The sequence below is a fragment of the Erinaceus europaeus genome, chromosome 16, assembly GCF_950295315.1.
Source record: "Erinaceus europaeus chromosome 16, mEriEur2.1, whole genome shotgun sequence".
NCBI classification, from domain to species: Eukaryota; Metazoa; Chordata; class Mammalia; order Eulipotyphla; family Erinaceidae; genus Erinaceus; species Erinaceus europaeus.
In genome coordinates this window covers 2,444,985-2,465,706 of record NC_080177.1, presented here as the reverse complement: position 1 = coordinate 2,465,706, position 20,722 = coordinate 2,444,985, and the positions used below count along the sequence as shown (strand labels likewise).

The following is a 20,722-nucleotide window of genomic DNA, read 5'->3' as shown; positions in this document are numbered from 1 at the left end:
ACCACCTGGCCGCCGCCTCCTCCTCCTCCTCCTCCTCCTCCTCCTCTTCCTCCTCCTCCTCCTCTCCTCTCCCTCTCCCTCTTCACTTGTCCTCATCTTCATCTACAAGGCTAACTTTTACTCCAGAATGTGTCTTCCACTTGGGAACTAGTCTCCTAGAAGCCTTTGCTGTCAGGATGTTTTCTTTAGAGACCGGATGCAGTGGTTCATTATATACCCCGTGGTTAGTAGGTCCTTCTTTTTAAAAGCAGTATTTCATGAGAGAGAGGAAGACGGAGATCAGAATACTGCTCAGGGGGAGTCAGGTGGTAGCACAGTGTGTTAAGTGCACGTGGTGCAAATTGCAAAGACCGGCGTAAGGATCCCGGTTCAAGCCCCCAGCTCCCCCCCTGCAGGGGAGTCGCTTCACAGGCGGTGAAGCAGGTCTGCAGGTGTCTGTCTTTCTCTCTCCCCCCCTCTGTCTTCCCCTCCTCTCTTCATTTCTCTCTGTCCTATCCAACGATGACAACATGAACAACAACAATAATAGTTACAACAATAAAATAACAAGGGCAACAAAAAGGGAATAAATAAACAAATATAAAAAAAATACTGCTCAGGTCAGGCACAAGCAGTGCTAGGGATCGAACCTGGGCCTCCCACGTGCAAATCCTGAGCCTTTTCCCTGAGTGTGTTATAACCAGCAAAATCAGCGCGGGCTGCCGGGAGGGCCGATCCCCCAACACACAACAGTTCACCCAGACACTGGTGACACAGTGTCGCCTCCTTGCAGGGGAACACTGCTCAGCCTGGGCTACTGATGGAGCCGGGGGTCACGCCTGGAACCTCTCGCACCTGAGTCCCAGAGAGTCCCCCTGCGCCGTGTTCCAGCCCTGCCGGGGCTGTCTGATGCCTGGAAGGTGTCTGATGCCTGGAACGTGGGGCCTGCTTTGCTGGCAAGAGGCAGCAGAACACTCAGATTGGCACCAGAACCGGGCGTTACAATTCACTCCCGGCAGCCAAGAAGAGGAGCAGGATCTGGTCTTGGTCAGGGTGACACTGGGACACACTGGGGACTGGGGACTAGGAGCCACCAGCACTTGGTTCCTGCTATGTCCGCATTCCCAGCTCAGCTCCTGACGCTTCGGCTGAGAGGGTCCTGCCCGTTGGGGACCCACCGCTGCATACGGCGTCAGCTCCCTGGCCGCACGTGGCCTTAAGCTCAGCCAGGTTGAATGCCATCGCTCTTGGTCACCCAAGCCCCACTCCAGACTGTCTGGACTCCTGAACATTCTCTGGGGGTGACTCTCCAGAACACAGAGTGTTAGTACTGGTGGGGGGAGCGGCTCAGCCAGTAGAGTTCACAAGTTACCATGCACAAGGACCCAGGTTCAAGCCCCCGGCCCCCACTCACAGGGAGCATACACCACGAGTGGTGGAGCAGTCTGCAAGTATTTCTCCTTCTCTCTCTCTCTCTCTCTCTCTCTCTCTTCCAGAAACAAAAGTGGAAAAAAAAATGCCGCTGGGAACGGTGGAGTTGTGCAGGCACCAAGCCTCAGCAAGAAGCCTGGTGGCAAAAGAGAGATTTAAAAAGTGTCCCCGTCAGTTACAGAAATCAGACCTTCCGGGGCCAGGTGTTGGCGCACCTGGTTGAGCGCACATGTTACTGTGCACAAGGACCCAGGTTCGAGCCTCTGGTCCCCACCTGCATGGGGAAAGCTTTGTGAGTGGTAAAGCAGGGCTACAGGTGTCTCTCTTTCTCTCTCTCTACCCCCTCCTTAATTTCTGGCTATTTCTATCCAATAAATAAATAATAATAAAAAAAAGAAATCAGACCTTTCACCTTCTGCACCCCATAAAAAATTTTCGTTCATATTGCCAAAGGAGAAATGTCAGGGGAAGATGCCCAGAGGGCTATGAACTCCCAACTCCGTCAGGACCTGGAGGGAGAAGAGATAGATAAATAAATAAATGGAAGGATACTCAGAAGTAGCAGGTATGACTTAGAGAGGAAGAGAAGGCAGTACCAGAGAAAATGGGCAAATATATAAAAATATAGATGGTTATAGAGGTAACAGCCTGTATCTGCGATCTCGGGAGAACCACTGCAGTTTCCAATGGAGGGAATGGGGCACAGAACTCTGGGGGTGGGAACTGTGTGGCATTAGACCTTGTTATCTCACAGCTTTGTAAATCAATATAAAACCACTAATATGGGGAGTCGGGCGGTAGCGGAGCGGGTTAAGCGCACATGGTGCAAAGCTCAAGGACCGGTGTAAGGATCCCGGTTCGAGCCCCCGGCTCCCCACCTGCAGGGGAGTCGCTTCACAGGTGGCGAAGCAGGTCTGCAGGTGTCTGTCTTTCTCTCCCCCTTCTCTGTCATCCTCTCCTCTCCATTTCTCTCTGTCCTATCCAACAATGACGACATCAATAACAACAATAATAACTGCAACAATAAAACAACAAGGGCAACAAAAGGGAATAAATAAATAAGTAAATGTAGATTAATTTAAAAAATCACTAATAGAACTTTCTTTTTTAACAAAAGTATCCTCATTAAACCTGGCATTTCCTGCTGTCTTCACCTCCAAGTCAGGCATCCCCTGAGCTTCGTCTCTGAGGTCAGCCCCAGCGTTGTTCCCCGTGAACCCTTTCCACTTGGAAGGCTTTTCTACGGGCTCCTTGTCACCCGGTCTTCCCCGCCTGTCTGGATGTGGCCCCACGTCTGGAGTCATTCAGGGAAAGAAGATCAGTGTTATGGACTCAGACAGGGGCGTGGAGGCCTGAAGCCAGACACACAAAGATCTCTGGGGTTGGTTTTGGCCCCTGGAGTGGCTGTTGACCCCCCCCCCCCCGAGCTCAGCATCACAGAGGGCGCCCCCTCAGCGTTTGGTCTGAGGCACCAGAACCAGTGCCTCACCGCTGACGGTGTCTGCCCTGGTAACCAGCCACGTGACAGCCAGGATCGCCGAGTTCCTAGCCGGGGACACCGATCGATTGGCTATGGACTGCAGATAGTCGGTTAGTCTATTGATCATTGCTGTAATTACTGACTGGGCTACAGATGATGGGGTGTGCACGAGGCACTGACGAGGCAGGAATGGTCAAATCGTCCCGTCGGCGGACGAAGCCAGTGTGCGCCCCTTTGAGGTGAAACATTGCCCCGACCCTCGGTGCTGGGCCCAGTCTCCCCGTGAGGAGTGTTGTCACAAGGACTTTCCATGTTCTGTTGCTTGGGAGAGTTCCGGCACTGTGCTCTGCTTCAGGATCCGCTTCCCGGCGTCTCCTGCTTGTGAGATTTCACTGCTCCCGGGTTGTTGCTGTTATCATTTTGACTCAGAGAGATTAACCTGGGAAGAGGGAGAGGTTCACAGTATCGGAGTTTCCCCCCACGTGGTGCCTGCACTCAAACCCTGCCCCGTGAGCTGTCTCCCATTTGAGTAGCTGAAGTACCACGGCACAGACAGAGCGGCTCCCTTTCTCAACATCACACAACTGCTATAGCTCTTCCTTCCTTTGTCGCCTGTGCTGCTCCCACGTGGTGCTGGGGCTCGAACCCAGGGCCCTAGTAAGGCACATGCTCTACCAAGCGGACAGACCTCTGCTCCCTGGCCCCAGCAGCTGGTGTTTTGACTCCTGGTATATATCTTCATGCTCTCAGTTCATAAACTAGAATGAAAAGCATTTTTGTTGTGTGTGTAGGGGGTGGGGAGAGGTTCCTTTTGTTGTTGTTGTCGTCTCCGGGATTATTGCTGAGGCTCGGGGCCTGCACCACGAATCCACTGCTCCTGGAGGCTATTTTTTTTTCCCTTTTGTTGCCCTTGTTGTTTTATCTTTGTTGTGGTTATTATTATTGTTGTTGTTGTTGTCACTGTTGGATAGGACAGAGAGAAATGGAGAGAGGAGGGGAAGAGAAAGACAGACACCTGCAGACCTGCTTCACCGCCTGGGAAGCGACTCCCCTGCAGGTGGGGAGCCGGGGCCTCGAACAGGGATCCTTAGGCCACCGGTCCTTGCACTTTGCGCCACGTGCCCTTAACCCGCTGCGCTACCGCCCGGTCCCCCCGGAGAGGCTACTCTTAACCCATGTGCTTTGCTGGTGAAATGGGGTGGCTCTTCTAGGACAGTACAAAAATTGAGGAATTCAAGAAATAAGTGTCAATGGGAATTGCTGAGCCGACAGTAGATAGATCTTCACAACTGGCCTGTCCGTCGTGGCCTCTCTCTATCTCTGTGTCGCTGTCCTCGCTCTCCCAATAGAGATCTTGTGCACCGGAAAACTAACTGCTGTTGTAAAAATCCAAGATTCTCATGTGGCAGATCACCACGAAGGAGACCAAAACGTTGTAGTAATTGATTGTCTCGGGCGGTTAGAATCAGAATTAGGCTCACACAGACAGGAGCCCTGTTTGATAAACCTGCAAACCAAAACAGAGCCCGAAATGTTACCAGCCTTCCCCTGTTGAATCCGGCCCCGCTTCAGATTAATTAGATTTTGGAATAACTTTGTCACATTCTTATTAAAATTGTTTAAGGGTTTTGAAGAACGTCTCCGAGGGACCCCGAGCCTGGTCCTGGAGATTCCATTAACAGTCACAGAACAGATGAATCTCTTACTTTGTTAGCTGATCGATTACTGTCGCGATTACTGCGTGTAATGAATCCGTCAGGGGGAGTCTGCAGGAAACACGCTCTGTAACCACCGCCGACACGCTCCACTTCCGAGGAGCTTTTTGTGCTTTTCACATGCAGCTATTTTTTGTGGTTTTCAGCGCTAAGATGCCTCTGCTGAGAAAGCGCTGTGCTTGATCCCAGCTCAGTGGTAGGGGGTTCCTGGTCACCTTCCCGGCAGCTAATAAACGCTCCTGCCTGGCGCCCCGGAGGCCGCTGCCTTTTGAGCTCTCGGGGACCCCCATGTGATGGGACGGGTGGCGTCGCTCCCCCCCCCCTCCCCTCCGGAGGAAGCCCAGGCGAGGAGCAGCGTGGGGGCTGCCCTCCTCCCCCATCTCAACCTTTTACTGTTTCTCCGGCACCTACTGTGTTTGGGGACAGAAAAGCCAGAAAGGAGATTAAGCTCAGGAAGTGGTTTAGTTTAGATGACTTCATTCTGGCTCCGTATTTTTTTTTTTTAAGGAATTTTTAAAGCTTTATTCAGAAGGGCTTATTGTGCTGGGGAGAGAGCATGGTGGCTCTGTAAAAGACTCATCCCACCTGCAGGGGTCGCCTCACAGGCGGTGAAGCAGGTCTGCAGGTGTCTCTCTGTTTCTCTCCTCTCCGCCTTCCCCTCCTCTCTCCATTTCTCTCTGTCCTATCCAGCAACAGCAGCAGCGGCAACAACAATAACAGCAACAATAACAACAACAATGGAAAAAAGATGGCCTCCAGGAGCAGTGGATTTGCAGCACAGGCTAGTCCCAGCGATAACCCTGGAGACAAAAGAAGAAAAGATTCTCCTGCCCGAGGGTCTGAGGTGTCAAGTTCAGTCCCCAGCACCACTATCAGCCAGAGCTGGGCAGTGCTCTGCTATCTCTCTCTCTCTGTCTTTCTCTCTACGTCTCTCTTATTAAAAATAAAAAGGGAGTTGTTGGGAGTCGGGCTGTAGCGCAGCGGGTTAAGTGCAGGTGGCACAAAGCACAAGGACCGGCATAAGGATCCCGGTTCGAACCCCGGCTCCCCACCTGCAGGGGAGTCGCTTCCCAGGCGGTGAAGCAGGTCTGCAGGTGTCTGTCTTTCTCTCCTCTCTGTCTTCCCCTCCTCTCTCCATTTCTCTCTGTCCTATCCAACAACGACAACAACAATAATAACTACAACAATAAAAAAACAACAAGGGCAACAAAAGGGAATAAATAAATAAAATAAATTTAAAAAAGGGAGTTGTTATTATTATTATTAACCACCTCTAGTGTTATTGCTGGGGCTTGGTTCTTGCACAGTGAATCCACTATCCCCAATGGCTATTTCCTTCCTTCCTTCCTTCCTCCCTCCCTCCCTCCCTTTCTTTCTTCCTTCCTTCCTTCCTTCCTTCCTTCCTTCCTTCCTTCCTTTCTTTCTTTCTCTCTTCCTCACTCTCTTTTTTGATAGGACAGATAAAAATTGAGAGGGAAGAGGAAGATAGAGAGGTAGAGAGAGAGAGGGCCGGATGGTGGTATACCCGGTTAAGCGCACATACTACTAAGCACAAGGACCAGTGCAAGGACCCTGCCGTGGGGACACTTCACAAGTGGTGAAGCAGGTCTGCAGGTGTCTGTCATTCTTTACCCCTTTCTCTCTCCCCCTCTTTCAGTTTCTCTCTGCCACATCAAATAAAATGGAAAAAGTGGCCGCCAGGAGCAGTGGATTTGTAGTGCTGGCAATGAGCCCCAGTGATAACCCTGGTGGAAAAAAAAAGAAAAGAAAGAAAAAAGAGGGAGAAAGAGAGACGCCTGCAGCCCTGCTTCACTGCTTGTGCAGCCTCCCCACTGCAGGTGGGAACCGAGGGCTTGAACCCAGGCCCTCACACATCGTAAGGTGTGAGCTCTACCTGGTACTCCACAGCCCAGCCCCTAAAAAGTTTTTATTTATTTATTGACAAGAGACACTCGATGGAGAGGGGACCAGAGCATCACTGTGGCACATGGGCGCAGGGAAGCCGCCAGGTCAGGACCTTCTGCCTGCGAGGCCTGCGCTCTGCTGCTTCACGACGTCTCAGGCCTCTGTGAGAGTCATGGTGGATATCTTAGCAGGCAAGACTGGGTTCTTTTTTTTCTTTTTTTTTTTTTCCTTGATCCATTTTGATCAGTTGTGCGATTTTTGTTAGTTTGTCTTTCATTTGGTTGTAGCCTGGCAAGGTCCTGGACTTGTCATTGCTCACTTATCTCCACAAGAAAAGCAACTGGAAGGAGTTCCTTTGAAGAGGAGATGCATTCAGATAGAGGTGTTTGAGAAAGCTCGCCTCAGAGCTCACTGAAGGCGCTCCCGCACTCGCTCTCTCTGGCTCTTTTTAGAAATTGCTAGTTTTTTTTTGCGGTTGGGAGGTGGCACAGTGGATAAAGCTTTCAACTCTCAAGCAGGAGGTCCTGAGTTCAGTCCCCGGCAGCACATGTACCAGAGTGATGTCTGGTTCTTTCTCTCTCTCTCTCTCTCTCTCTCTCTCCTCCGATGTTTCTCATGAATAAAATCAAACAAATAAATAGAAATGGCGAGTTTCCTCCCTCTTTTTTAAACTTAGTGATCTAAGAGATATCTATGACATTAAAAGGTAACAGGGGACATATTTCCACACCATTCTCACCCTCAGAGCTCTGCGCCCCACCCCCTTCCAGTGGGAGCTACAATAGGTCTCCCACGGTCACAGATCTGGCTTGACTATTCTGTCTGTCTGTCTGTCTATCTACCTATCTATCTGTCTGTCTATTTCTTTTTTTTTTTAAATATTTATTTAATTTATTCCCTTTTGTTGCCCTTGTTGTTTTTTTATTGTTGTAGTTATTATTATTGTTGTCGTTGTTGGATAGGACAGAGAGAAATGGAGAGAGGAGGGGAAGACAGAGAGGAGGAGAGAAAGATAGACACCTGCAGACCTGCTTCACCGCTTGTGAAGCGACTCCCCTGCAGGTGGGGAGCCGGGGGCTCGAACCGGGATCCTTATGCCGGTCCTTGCGCTTTGCGCCACCTGCGCTTAACCCGCTGCGCTACAGCCCGACTCCCTGTCTGTCTATTTCTTGCCTTCTTCTTCTTCTTCTAGCGTTTGCCCTTCTTCCGTAGCCAGTCAACAGCGTCAGCTTGAAAGCTGTCAGGAGCTGCTTGTTGCTGGCTTTGAAAGTGACTGGGATCCATGTGGATTCAGTCGGCTAGGAAGGATCGTCAGTTTCCCCAGTGAAAGGTACTCACGGGATGCACCACGAGAAGGTCGATCCAATGCATCCCAATTTCTTGCCAATTTTTAGTCACTTTTATGGTCCCTGCCATCATATCCTTTCTGAGTCACATCTGCTACTACTTCTAAGTAGTTTGGCTTCCTCTGGTGTTCTCCAGATCCGATTCCTTTTCAGTGACGATATAAAATTAAAGATTCATGGCAACTGACTCTGGGTCCTGGTGGAGTTGGAGTTCAGAGCCCTCTGGGCATCTGCCCCCTGTCCTTTCCCCCCCTCTGGGAGTCGGGACCCAAATTCTTTATGGGGAGCTGAACGTGGGAGTTCTGGCTTCTATGACTGCTTCTCTGCTGGGCATAGGCGCTGGCAGGTGGATCCAGACCCTCAGCCTGCACGCAGCACTTTTTCTACAAGCTGTTGTGAGCCTCACTGTGGTCCTGGGGTAGATCCAAACTGGTAAACTGAGGCAAATCCAAGGCCATTTCCAGTCAATCCGGGTTTCCGTCCTCCAACCCTCTGGGTACCTCGCTCACCTGCCCAGGCCTTGCAGGCCCTGCGGTCCCTCAGGCCCTGTACTTTTGTCCTTGTCCCTTAGGGAGACGGCAGAAGCCGCGGCCCGGGCAGCCAGTGGCCCATCATCCAGGCCTGTGCCTCCGAGGCTGCTGGTCGGGGTGGACCCACACCGTGAGCTTAATTACCACCCTGTGCGGTTTGTCCTTGACAGTGAAGTCCTTTGCTTGGTGGAGCCCAGCATTCTCTGTGAATACAGAGTATTTCAGCAGGAGAAAGCTTTCCCGGATTCTGGAAGGATCACAGGAAGCAGAGCACCAGAGCTGCCTTGTGGCATATCTTGGGTGGTTTCTGTGCCATGCCAGGGTCTTTCCAGAGGGCTGGAAAAGGACTCTCTCTGACCTTGTAGGGGCCATACACAGCTTGCCAGTTGATTTGGCACAGGTCTAAGATAGGAGGGAAACCGCGCTTATTTATTTATTTATTTATTTATTTATTTATTTATTTATTTAGTGAGGTAAATAAATAAAGTTGGAAAACAGGTCAATTTCATGCATGCAAGGTTTTATAGGAGGAAGGGAAAGAATTGCGCTGAGCCGGTTCTGACCCTTTCCGTTGAAGGTCATTTGTTTTCAAACTTGACCCCAAGCAGCCATTCCAGACGAGCCCGTAATTAATTTGTCCGATAAAGTATAAGGATATATATACTTTTATTTGCTGGGATTGCCGGGGCTACAGAAGCCACGGGTGCGCCGATTGTGCGTGGTAGTTAATTAAAGCCAAGCGTCAGGCATGGGACGACACCCACAGCCGCTGTTGTCTTGTATCAGTATAAAAAGGCAGTAATTTTTTTGACAGCCACTGATTGGAAAGTTGCTCGCAGCCTTCCAGGAGCACGGGGGTTACATGCTGTGGATCAATAACCGGCAAATTTCCCATTAAACAGGATACCTGCCCAATGTTCCAAACAGCCGCTGGCGTCTCAATTTTCAGGGAAACCTCCGGTGCTGGGGTGCCGGGGACAAGTCATTTTTGGACCATTTTTCCAGACTACTTGTTAACAGTTATTGCTGTCCCAAAAGGTTGACAGCTGACATGATTGAGATTTCATTCACTTGTCATCCCTGTTTGAGTAATGGCGGGTGCGGGCTTCCTGCCGTTTCTCAAGAACAGAGTCTCCGGGAAGACATGGGCCTTCGAGAGCTTTCAGGAGAGCAGGCCAGCACATTTCTGTATATGGAGATGCGTTCCAGCAGCAACACAAGGAAGGGATCGCTTCCCCTGACGGTGTGGAAGCCCTCGGAGAGCAGGCTCCACCCATGGTAGTTCACAGACATCAGAAAGCCTCCTTTAGACAGTAACAACAAATGCTGGAGAGGCTGTGGGGGCAAAGGGAGCCTCCTCACTCCTGGTGGGAATGTCAGTGGGTCCAGCCCCTGTGGGGAGAGCAGTCTGGAGACTCTCTAGAAGGCTAGAAGTGGACCTGCCCTGTGACCCTGCAGTCCCTCTCCTGGGAATATATCCTAATGAACCAACACACCCAAAAAGATCTGTGTACACATATTTTCTTAGCAGCACAATTTGTAATAGCCAAAACCTGGAAGCCACCCAGGTGTCCAACAACAGATGAGTGGCTGAGCACGTTGTGGTCTAGATACACAGTGGAATACTACTCAGCTATTAAAAATGGTGACTTCACCTTCTTGGATGGAGCCTGAAGGAATCCTGTGAAGTGAGGTCAGCCAGAAAGACAAGGATGAAGATGGGATGATCTCACTCATGGACAGAAGTGGAGAAACAGAACAGGAAGGAAACACCAAGCAGAACGTGGGCTGGGTTTGGTGTCTTGCCCCAAAGTAAAGGACTCGGGTGGGGATGGGGGCTTACAGGTCCTGGTTCTGATGGTGGAGGAGGAGCTGGGCTGGGGGGAGAGTGTTTTGCAGGAAACTGAGAAATGTTACACATGGACCAGCAGCTGTATTTACCGTCAACCACTTATCCCCCCTGCCAAAAATAATAATAAAAAGAAAGCAGCCTACCTTTATTTGCGTTTAGGGTGGAGCACCTTAGACTCGCACACGGGGCAGTTCCCAAGGTGACGTCAGACCCGACCCGGTGGTGAGTGTGTGACCCGCACACAAGGTTGTCTAGGGTGGGACTCTCCACCGGCTGCAGGTGGCGGTTTCCCAGCAGGCCTCGCCCAAGACCCCTCGCTGAGTCATGTGCAGGAATGAAAGAGGGACAGCTTCGTCCTAGCCCCCAAACCCAGTAGCTCTCCCCCCAGGTCAGCACTTCGTTGCTTGTCAAGTGGCCGGAGACAGGAGGACCTCAAAGTCCTCCCGAGATTGTAGACGTGATACGACTCGGCGTAAGGAGGACATGGCATCCTGCCACCAGCCAGGCACTGGCTGTGTTTATTGATGGAGGAAAGGAAGCCCTCCTCCACTTAGCTCCCACTTGGTTGTTTTCGGCCTAGGATGTCAAAGGGCGATTCGGTCTCTCAGGACTCAAACACAGTAGCCGTGGTCACTGGCAGCTGCCTTCTGACCACATGAACATGGCCTTTTTTGGACCCGATGCCTCATTTTTTTTTGCTCATCCTCCAGTCTCTCTGATTTAGTTTTCCCTGACCATTGTCTTATACACACATGTGAATATCTTTAAAAAATATTTATTTATTTATTTATTCCTTTTTGTTGCCCTTGTTGTTTTATTGTTGTAGTTATTGTCATTGTTATTGATGTCGTCATTGTTGGATAGGACAGAGAGAAACAGAGAAAAGAGGGGAAGACAGAGAGGGGGAGAGAAAGACAGACACCTGCATACCTGCTTCACCGCTTGTGAAGCGACTCTCCTGCAGGTGGGGAGCCGGGGGCTTGAACTGTGATCCTTACTCCGGTCCTTGTGCTTTGCACTACCTGCATTTAATCCGCTGCACCGCCGCCCAACTCCCATGAATATATATATTTTAAGTTTTTATTTATAAAATGGAAATATTGACAAGACCATAGGATAAGAGGGGTACGACTCCACACAATTCCCGCCACCAGAACTCCGTATCCCATCCCCTCCCCTGATAGCTTTCCTATTCTCTATCCCTCGGGGAGTATGGACCCAGGGTCATTGTGGGATGCAGAAGGTGGAAGGTCTGGCTTCTGTCATTGCTTCTCCGCTGAACATGGGCATTAGCAGGTCGAGCCACACTCCCAGCCTGCCTCTCTCTTTCCCTAGTGGGGCAGGGCTCTGGGGAGGTGGGATTCCAGAATACATAGGGGGGTCGTCTGCCCAGGGAAGTCAGGTTGGTGTCATGGTAGCATCTGCAACCTGGTGGCAGAGTAATGAAGCTGAAGGGCTGACATCCCACGCCTGAAGTCTCTGGACACAGTCTGAAGTGAAGCTTGCCGAGGTGGTACTGGTTGCGTTGATTAGGTTGGGATCAGCAGATGCAGTACTGGTTGGTATGAATTGAGAGAAACACGCAGGAAAGTGAGTCTCACCCTAGAGGTTCCCGGACTGGGAGATGTATGGGCTTTATAGAGAAAGGGGAAGGTTCCTGCTGTCTTAGGGCTTAAGAAGGCAATAGGTAGTTATTGCTATAACCAAATCTTACTGGGCTCCTGGGCCTCTGAGTCCAGGCTAAATGGGAGGGGTCTTCACCAGGGAGAAGAGCAAGCCACGATGGGAGAAATACTGCTAACTTCTAGAGATTCTGTATTGCTTGGGTAACTTTTTTTTTTTTCCGTCTCTTTTGCTGCCCTTGTTGTTTTATCATTGTTGTGGTTATTATTACTGTTGTCGTCATTGATGATGTTGTTGTTGGACAGGACAGAGAGAAATGGAGAGAGGAGGGGAAGACAGAGAGGGGGAGAGAAAGACAGACACCTGCAGACCGGCTTCACCGCCGGTGAAGTGACCCCCCTGCAGGTGGGGAGCCGGGGGCTCGAACGGGGAGCCTTACGCCGGTCCTTGCGCTTTGTGCCATGTGCGCTTAACCCGCTGCGCTACCGCCCGACCCCCGCTTGGGTCACTCCTAAGATGCATTGTTTCTGGAGATTACACACTGACCTGAAGGCCCCATTAGTAATTTTACCCTTAAAGATAACTGACGGGGCTGGGTGGTAGTGCAGCGCATGGACCGGCGTAAGGATCCCGGTTCGAGTCCCCAGCTCCCCACCTGCAGGGAGGCTGCTTCACAAGTGGTGAAGCAGGTCTGCAGGTGTCTGTCGTTCTCTCCCCAACAACAACAACGATAAATGACAAGGGCAACAGAATGGGGAAAATGGCCTCCAGGAGCAGTGGATTTGTAGTGCAGGCACTGAGCCCCAGTGATAACCCTGGAGGCAAATATATAAATAAATACATAAATAAATGCACGGCGGGGGCAGGCCCTGGCACACCCTGTTCACTGCACATATCAGCAAGTACAAGGACCCAGGTTCAAGCTCCCTTTCCCCACCTGCAGGGGGCCCACCTCATGAGCGATGAATCAGGTCTGCCGATGTCTCTCTTTTCTCTCCTTTCTGTCTCCCCTCCCCTCTCAATTTCTCTGTCCTGTCAAAAAAAAAAGAAAAAAAAATGGCCGCTGGGTGGATTTGTAATGAGGGCACCATCATCCTGTTTGCAAAAAAAAAAAAAAAAAGATAGAGAAGTGACAGGTGGAAGGAAATTCTGCACTGGGCGCTCCGCTCAGTCCTGACTGTTCATCGTGGTCATTTTGATGCGCAAACTAGGAGAAAGTATTCCCAAGTCGGCTGTGTACCTACCAGCAGGCAAGCCTGTATCTGTCCCGGTGTCCTCGCTTCACCGAGTGACCTCTTTCTCCCATCTCTCTGCAGTACTACTGCACAGTAATGGAGCAGCAAGTGGACGGACAGCTGATCGAACCGCTGCAGATATTTCCGAGAGGTAATGTCGAGCACATTCTAATCAACGACGATTATTTCAGTAAGCGGTTTCATCAACAGTTATGTTTTCCAAAGGTTTAAATGCACATAACATGATGCTTAGCTCTTAATTTGGAAAAAAAAAGTATTCATTATCCCAGAGATTGTAGGCTATATTACAGTCATAGCAGATAAAATATCTAATTTACTAGAGTAAATTAAACTAACTAGATTGGCTTTTTGTTATCAAAGTACACACTTACATTCGCTTAAAAAACTCTTTGTGGTCCAAACAGTTTCTAAACCAAGGACAGGGAAGCTTTCATTCTGGATGCAGGCCGGGGTGCTGGGTGATGCAGGCCAGGGGTGCTGGGTGATGCAGGCCGGGGGGTGCTGGGTGATGCAGGCCGGGGGTGCTGGGTGATGCAGGCCGGGGGTGCTGGGTGTAGACCAGGGCTGCTGGGTGATGCAGGCCGGGGGTGCTGGGTGATGCAGGCCAGGGGTGCTGGGTGATGCAGGCCAGGGGTGCTGGGTGATGCAGGCCAGGGGTGCTGGGTGATGCAGGCCGGGGGTGCTGGGTGATGCAGGCCAGAGGTGCTGGGTGATGCAGGCTGGGGGTGCTGGGTGATGCAGGTCGGGGGTGCTTGGTGTAGACCAGGGGTGCTGGGTGATGCAGGCCGGGGGTGCTGGGTGATGCAGGCCAGGGTGCTGCGTGATGCAGGCTGGGGGTGCTGGGTGATGCAGGCCAGGGGTGCTGGGTGATGCAGGCCAGGCTGCTGGGTGATGCAGGCCAGGGGTGCTAGGTGATGCAGGCCAGAGGTGCTGGGTGATGCAGGCCGGGGTGCTGGGTGATGCAGGCCAGGGGTGCTGGGTGATGCAGGGTGGGGGTGCTGGGGGGGTTGGTGATGTTAGATGGGGGGTTGGTGATGTTAGATGGGGGGGTTGGTGATGTTAGATGGGGGGGGTTGGTGATGTTAGATGGGGGGTTGGTGATGTTAGATGGGGGGGTTGGTGATGTTAGATGGGGGGGGTTGGTGATGTTAGATGCCTGGGGGTAGGGGTATCTCAGCCAGCACACATCCCCCGAGGGGCTGGAGGGGAGACATTGAGATGGTGAGGGTTTGGCTGTTTTGGAAGGCATTTTCTAAACAATGGGAAATCCTCATAAATGGGAATTTGATTGTTGAATCTTCAGAAATAGCAGCTGAAGGAAGGTGAGTCTTGGTGAATTCTCCCAGCCAAATATTTTCCCCCCTTTTAGGCTTGGCAGTGCCAGGCTTGTATCAGCCAGGACTGTTCAACTCTTTATGACTGTTCCTCCAAAATACGAACAATGCTGACAGAGACGGCTCACCACAGAAAGCGTTAAGTGCCCACTAGTATTCATCGCTACGCCTGAAATCCGTGTCTTCTAGCCAGCAGTTCTCTAAGTAACTCTCCTAGAAGTAGCCTAGTTCCGGTAATTAAGAGTTAAACTTCGTTACCTGATACCGTACAGATAATCGTGCTATGAGTTTTCCAATTAAGCATCCCAGATTTCATTACCTGTAACTCTCAGAAGTTTGAGCGGCTCAGTTAGTCCGTCGAGTCTCACTGGCGGCTGCGGTGGGCTCTGAAGCGGCTGCAGGTGGAGGAGAGCTGGGTCCATGCTCAACGCTGTTCAGAGCGGGGCAGGTGGTGGGGTGGGGGCCAGCCTTACTCTACAGCTAAGCGCCCCGGCCCACTCTGGCAGATCTGGAACAAGGGTCCTGGCCAAAACAAAAGGGAATGTGGTCTCTGTATGTCGGGCCGCCAGCAAGGACATAGTCTTTTCAGTAATCAGAGAATTTGGGCAGGTGTCCAATTGTCACTCCACAAGGGATTTTTTTTCCCCCCTTATAGCTAAGAACTGACGGTGACTCTCTTCCCGACTTGAGGCTGTTATTACAGAGCAGAGAGCGGCCCAGTCTCCTGGGGAATTGTATCTCCAGTTAGATGTTTACTTCCCTTCTCTCCAGAATCGTTTCCAATTCTGTTTGCTTTCTTCTGAGGGCAGCTCCTGTGGGTCTCACTCTGCACAGCTACGTGTCACTGTCCTGTGTGACAGCAGCCAACACTTGTGAACTCTTCTGCTCAGGCACTCATAGTGCTTTGCTATGCTTCTCTCTCTCTCATTCTCTTTATTTATTTATTGGATAGAGACAGTCAGAGACTGAGAGGGAAAGGGGAGACAGAGAGGAGAGAGACAGAGAGACACCTGCAGCCCTGCTTCACCACTTGTGAGGCTTTCCCCCTGCAGGTGGGGACCAGGGGCTCGAACCTGGATCCTTGTCACTGTAATGTGTGCACCCAACCAGGTGCGCCACCACCCGGCCCCAAGTCTTTCTCTGTCTCCTTCCCAGCAACGAGGGTTATTGTTGGGGCTCAGCCTGCACCCTCTGTGTTTTTATTGTTTGTTGTTGTTATTATTGTCGTGGTTACTGCTGTCGTAGTTGGACAGGACAGAGAGAAATGGAGAGAGGAGGGGAAGACGGGTGGGGGGTGGGAGAGAAAGACAGACACCTGCAGACCTGCTTCACCGCCTGTGAAGCGACTCCCCTGCAGGTGGGGAGCCGGGGACGCGAACGTGGATCCTTACTCTGGTCCTTGCGCTTTGCGCCACGTGCGCTTAACCCGCTGCGCTACCGCCCGGCCCCTTAGTTGTTTTTTTTTTTAAGATGAGATTTAGTTTCAGTTTCCCTATCTCTGTTTTTTTTTTTTTTTTTTGCATGCTACTCAACAGCTCTTTATTTTTTTCCTGTCTCTCCTTTATGTAGATGTTTGAGACTGTGCAAGTTTAAACAGTTTGGGCTTAGCCAGGTGGGGTGTACTTCCTTCCTAGGCCTCTCTGGTTGCCTGGAGGCCCTCCGGTCCTAGTCCATGGTCAGACCTCTGGCCTCGAAGAATCTGCTCTCAGAGGGATAGGAGAAAGCTGTCCTGTCCTAACAGCATGTTGTCTCCTCAGCCCGGGCAGCAGTCAGCTTACAGCTAAGTGCTCTCACTAGTCAGCAGAGATGGTCCAAATGAGTAAGAGTGCAGCCTGGGACGGGGCTGTGCACGGAGCACTGGACTCAGACCCGCGGCACTCCAAGTGGGGTCCCCACATCATCTATGCCAGAGTGGTACTCTGCTGTGCTGCCTCTCTAAATAAATAGAATAAAAAGTACATTGCAAATTTCTTTTAGAGTTTTTTTACAAGTGGTTTAATAATGATTAACAAGATTGGAAGATAAGAGGGGTACAGTTCCACACGGGTCCCACCACCAGAGTTCCGTGTCCCATCCCCTGCATTGGAAGCTTCCCTGTTCTCTATCCCTCTGGGAGCATGGACCAAAATTCTTTTTTGGGATGCAGAAGGTGGGAGTTCTGGCTTCTGTCATTCCTTCTCCACTGGACATGGGTGTAGGCAGGTGGATCCATCCCCCCAACCTGTTTCTGTCTTTCCCTAGTGGGGCAGGGCTCTGGGGAGGTGGGGTTCTGGGACGCACCTGTAAAGTCAGGATGGTGTCATGGTAGTGTCTGCAGCTTGGTGGCTGAAAGGTGGTAAGATAGAAACAAGACAATTTTGTTTAATAAACAGGAACCTAAAGGTAGAAATAGAGCAGATGAAAATAGGCGTCTTCCTGTGGGAAGAAGCAGGAAGTCTAAACAAATATATTTTTAAAAATTTGAAAAAAATAGGTAGGAATGCCAGTGCAGCAGTGTTAGAGGAACTGGGAGGTTAGTGAGATTTTGGAGTTTTGTTTAGGTTTCTATCCAGAACGATTCAAGAAACCAGTGAAGAGTCAAGCAGACATTCAGGTGAGACAAATGACCTTTCTCTGATTCCTGGTTTAAATGAAGTTTGTGAGAGGTTCCAGCCAGTTGAATGGATGGACTTGGAAGTGTCATCTTAGGAAGCACTACCAGCCAGCCCCTTGAGGACTGAGCGCCAAATGTATCTGACTGTCGGTTTGTTCAGAAAGTTAATTTACACTACAGGGGAAGAAGGTCTGGACCATTCATCTTAATGTGCTTGCGACAATCAGATAGCAGTGTTTCATTAAGGCTTAGACGTATTCACAAGGAAATAACATGCTAGATGTGTTCGAATCTATGTGAGATACACGAAATTCAAGCAACTGACATGCTTTGTAATTATCAGCCATCCTTTCTTCTTATTAAGCAGCTGTTTCTTGTTATCAGAAGCAAAGGGAGAATGTATGCACGTCTGAGAGAAGAGCAAGGAAAAAGAATCAGACTCATCCTTCCCCAAACAATCAATCAAAATTGATGGCCCCTTCACATACAATATGGAAGGCACTTTAGTTTTCAGACAGAAACAAGCCCGAGATGGGGGTGGGGGCTGGGAGGGGTGGAAGGCTTTCATGTTTTGAGTTTCAGGGGAAGAGGCATCTGCTTAACTGGGAACAACACCCTACCCCCTGACTTCAGCAAGTGCCAGGAGTTTCCCAGTGTTCCCGGCCTTGTCTGCTCATGTCAGTGTCTGCAGACGTCAAGGTTGCCAAGAGATGCAGTGAGATTCGTGCTGTCTCTGTGTTTAAGCAATTCCGCTTCTTCCCGCGGTGCCAGCCGGGACTGGGTCCGGAATATCCCAGCCTCAGACCTCCTCCAGCAGTCTTCCCCCATGGCCCTCACCTCCCAGGCCTTTGCTGCTTTCAAAGTGGCTTAAACAGCAGGAGAGACACCGTGTAATGGAGTAGGGGCAGACTGCAGAAATTTGAATCATGGAAGGAATCGAATCATTTTAGTTCCCTTTTTTTTTTTTTTTTTTTCACGTTTTAAGCAGAAATCAGAATTGCTGTGAGGTGGAAGCAAGAAAGCTCTTTGCATTTATAAATGCTCAACCCTGCAAGTTAGGAAAGAAAAAAAAAAGCCCGGTTGATAATTCCCACTTTGGGTCCTAGGAGCTGCATCTCAATCATTTCTCTCCGCTAATTTTGGTGTCACCCTCATTTCTTTTTAAACGATTCATTTTGAGCAAATTTGTAAATGGCCCTGATGTGTTCCACAATTTAGTCAATTACTGTTTCAGCTTGCAAGCCTCCTGGGGAACGGAACATACATGGCCTGAAGGTACGAATTTCAATAATTGTTTCGGCAAAGTTAGATGGATTTGTAATGCTGTGTTCCACTTATTGAAATGTCAAATAAAACCGCACTTTCTCCAGCTCTGACAAGCCATCTCTTTTTTTTTTTTTTTTCCAGATGGGAGGTTGAGGGGGGTTGTCTGTAGTGTGAGCTCCTCAGCTCCTCCCCTTCGAAGTTGCTTTTCCAGTCTGGTTCTTCAGGACAAGCTGGGTCCTGGGAGTGCAGAGGTTTATTTGAGCCAAAATTAGAGACTTCATCTCTGTGATTAATTAAGCACAGAAGCTTATTGCACACGGAATACCCACCCCCTTTTTGGGACATATTTATGCTGGAAACATATATCTTTTTAATGTCTTTTCATTGTTCTGTGTATTTGGAATTCTGAATTTCTGCTCAAGGCAGAAAATCGAGGAGAAACAGCTCATGGTCGTATCAGATGCTTGCATCTGGTAATTAATTCCTGCCCCTCCCCTCCTTTGCAGTGAGTCCCAGAGATTCCACAGGGGGTGGCCAGGGCTTGGAGCAGGAAAGGGGAGAGCTCCAGGTTCCCTGAACCCCTGGGTGTGCTCTTAAGGTCCTTGTGGGAAACACCATTGCCGTGTGTCGGGACAATGCAGAACAGGGACGCCAGTGGTTGGGTCTAGAATGGAATGTTCCAGATCCAGTCACCCGAAATTGCCCCATTTCTCTCTCTTTTTAAGCACTCTGTGAAGCCCTCGAGTAGAAATGAGAGTGGGGGGGGGGTCTTACGTAACAGGAGGGTGTTCTGACCCTGTTAGCTAGACACTGAGTAAGCTGGCAGCAAGCTAATTAACCTTCAGAGTGCAGGGAGGACTCTGGGGGCTGGGGTGGGGCTCCGGGCTAATGGGGAGCCGCCCCCCAGAACACGCCCCCCCCCACTAGAACCGTTTCTCCTAGGTGAACACCCGGGCTGGAGCCCCTCAGCACAGCAGCCCTGCGGCCTCCGACTCTCTTCCAAGCAATAGGTGAGCACATACCGGTAAACTGAGTCACGGTCCTGAGACCCAGTTGGGGGTGGGGCAGGGGCTTGGTGGGGGGGCGACAGTTCTTTCCTCCTCTGCGTGAGGATCGGGGTTTGAGTGGGACCAGGGGAAGCTTCCTAAGCTGTGCTAATGTTCCCTTCCTTCTCTCCCTTCCCCGCCCCCCCCTCAGGGTTCACTTTTTGTTGTCCCCAGGGTTAGTGCTGGGGCTCAGTGACTGTACTAAGAACCCACTACTCCCGGAGGCTATTTTTTTTTTTTTCCGTTTGTGTTTTTACTAGGCAGGACAGAGAGAAATTGAGAGGGGAGAGGGAGATAGAGAGGGAGAGAGACAGAGACACCTGCAGCCCTGCCTCACTGCTCATGAAGCTTCCCCTGCAGGTGGGGCCTGAGGGCTCTCACAGGGTCCTTGCGCCCTGTAGCGTGTGCTCAACCAGGCCAACGATACCCAGTCCCTCCCATGGGCCTCTATTTTCTTCCTCCTTGGTCTTCTCTGTCTCCTCTTTTTATTTATTTATTTATTTATTTATTTATTTATTTATTTATTTACTGAATGGAAGCAGAGAGAAATCCAGAGGGAGACAGAAAGGGAGAGGGCTGTGCCCCTTGTGAAGCTCCCCCTGCACGTGGGGTCTGTTTCCCTCCCTGCCCCTCCACCCCCTCTTACCGCCTTGCGTTCAGATATCCCACTAACCCCAGGCTGACTAGAGGGAGAGCGGAGACACCACAGCGCTGCCTCACCACCCGTGGAGCCCTCCTCCCCACCTGGTGCCCGGGTACTTCAAGGCCAGGGCTTGAACCCAGGGCCTCACGCATAGTCAGCCCTGCACTCCACCCAGTGAGCTGTCTTCTGGCCCCAGAGCTGAGATCTGCCCTCCGTTAGTGTCCACTCACAAGGCCTTGGAGCAGTCCTCAGAGCAGGGGCTGCCCCTCTTCCAGGTGCCGGTCCTTCACACACACACACACACACACACACACACACACACACACACACACACACTCTCTCTCTCTCTCTCTCTCTCTCTCTCTCTTCCTGTGTCCTCCAGTGCTCCCTCCCTCACTCACCCAGCTGCTGAGGCCCAAAGGCCCCCCGTCAGCCTGCCTGGGCCCTGTAGCCCCGGCCACCCCCCTGAATTTGCGGGTCTGTTTGAGTCTCTGGAACTGGCCTGCCAGCGCCTGTGTTCCTGTAATGGTAGTTTAGGCTCTAGAGGCCTAATCCTTTCTCCCCTCCAGTGTGAGTGTGTGTTTTTAAACAGGACAGGGCCTTGCAAATGTTTGATTTCACTATTCTCAGAGTGAGGCAAGGAGGCAGGGAGAGACTTTATAGCACCAGAGCCACCCCTGGTGCCCCAGCACTACCATGCGGTGGCAGGGCTGGCCAGGTACA

General features: G+C 50.9%; 1 protein-coding gene across 6 annotated transcripts in view; it reads left to right on the top strand.

Annotated features, from left to right (window-relative positions):
- The window catches only part of MAP2K5 (mitogen-activated protein kinase kinase 5), a 271,177-nt gene that overhangs the window by 31,167 nt on the left and 219,288 nt on the right, over nucleotides 1-20,722 (top strand). For all 6 annotated transcript variants that reach the window (XM_060175660.1, XM_060175659.1, XM_060175661.1 and 3 more), the window contains 3 exons: nucleotides 13,178-13,247; nucleotides 18,279-18,319; nucleotides 19,253-19,320. In XM_060175660.1, the coding sequence (XP_060031643.1) occupies nucleotides 13,178-13,247; nucleotides 18,279-18,319; nucleotides 19,253-19,320 (179 nt within the window). The remainder of the gene's footprint in view (nucleotides 1-13,177; nucleotides 13,248-18,278; nucleotides 18,320-19,252; nucleotides 19,321-20,722) is intronic.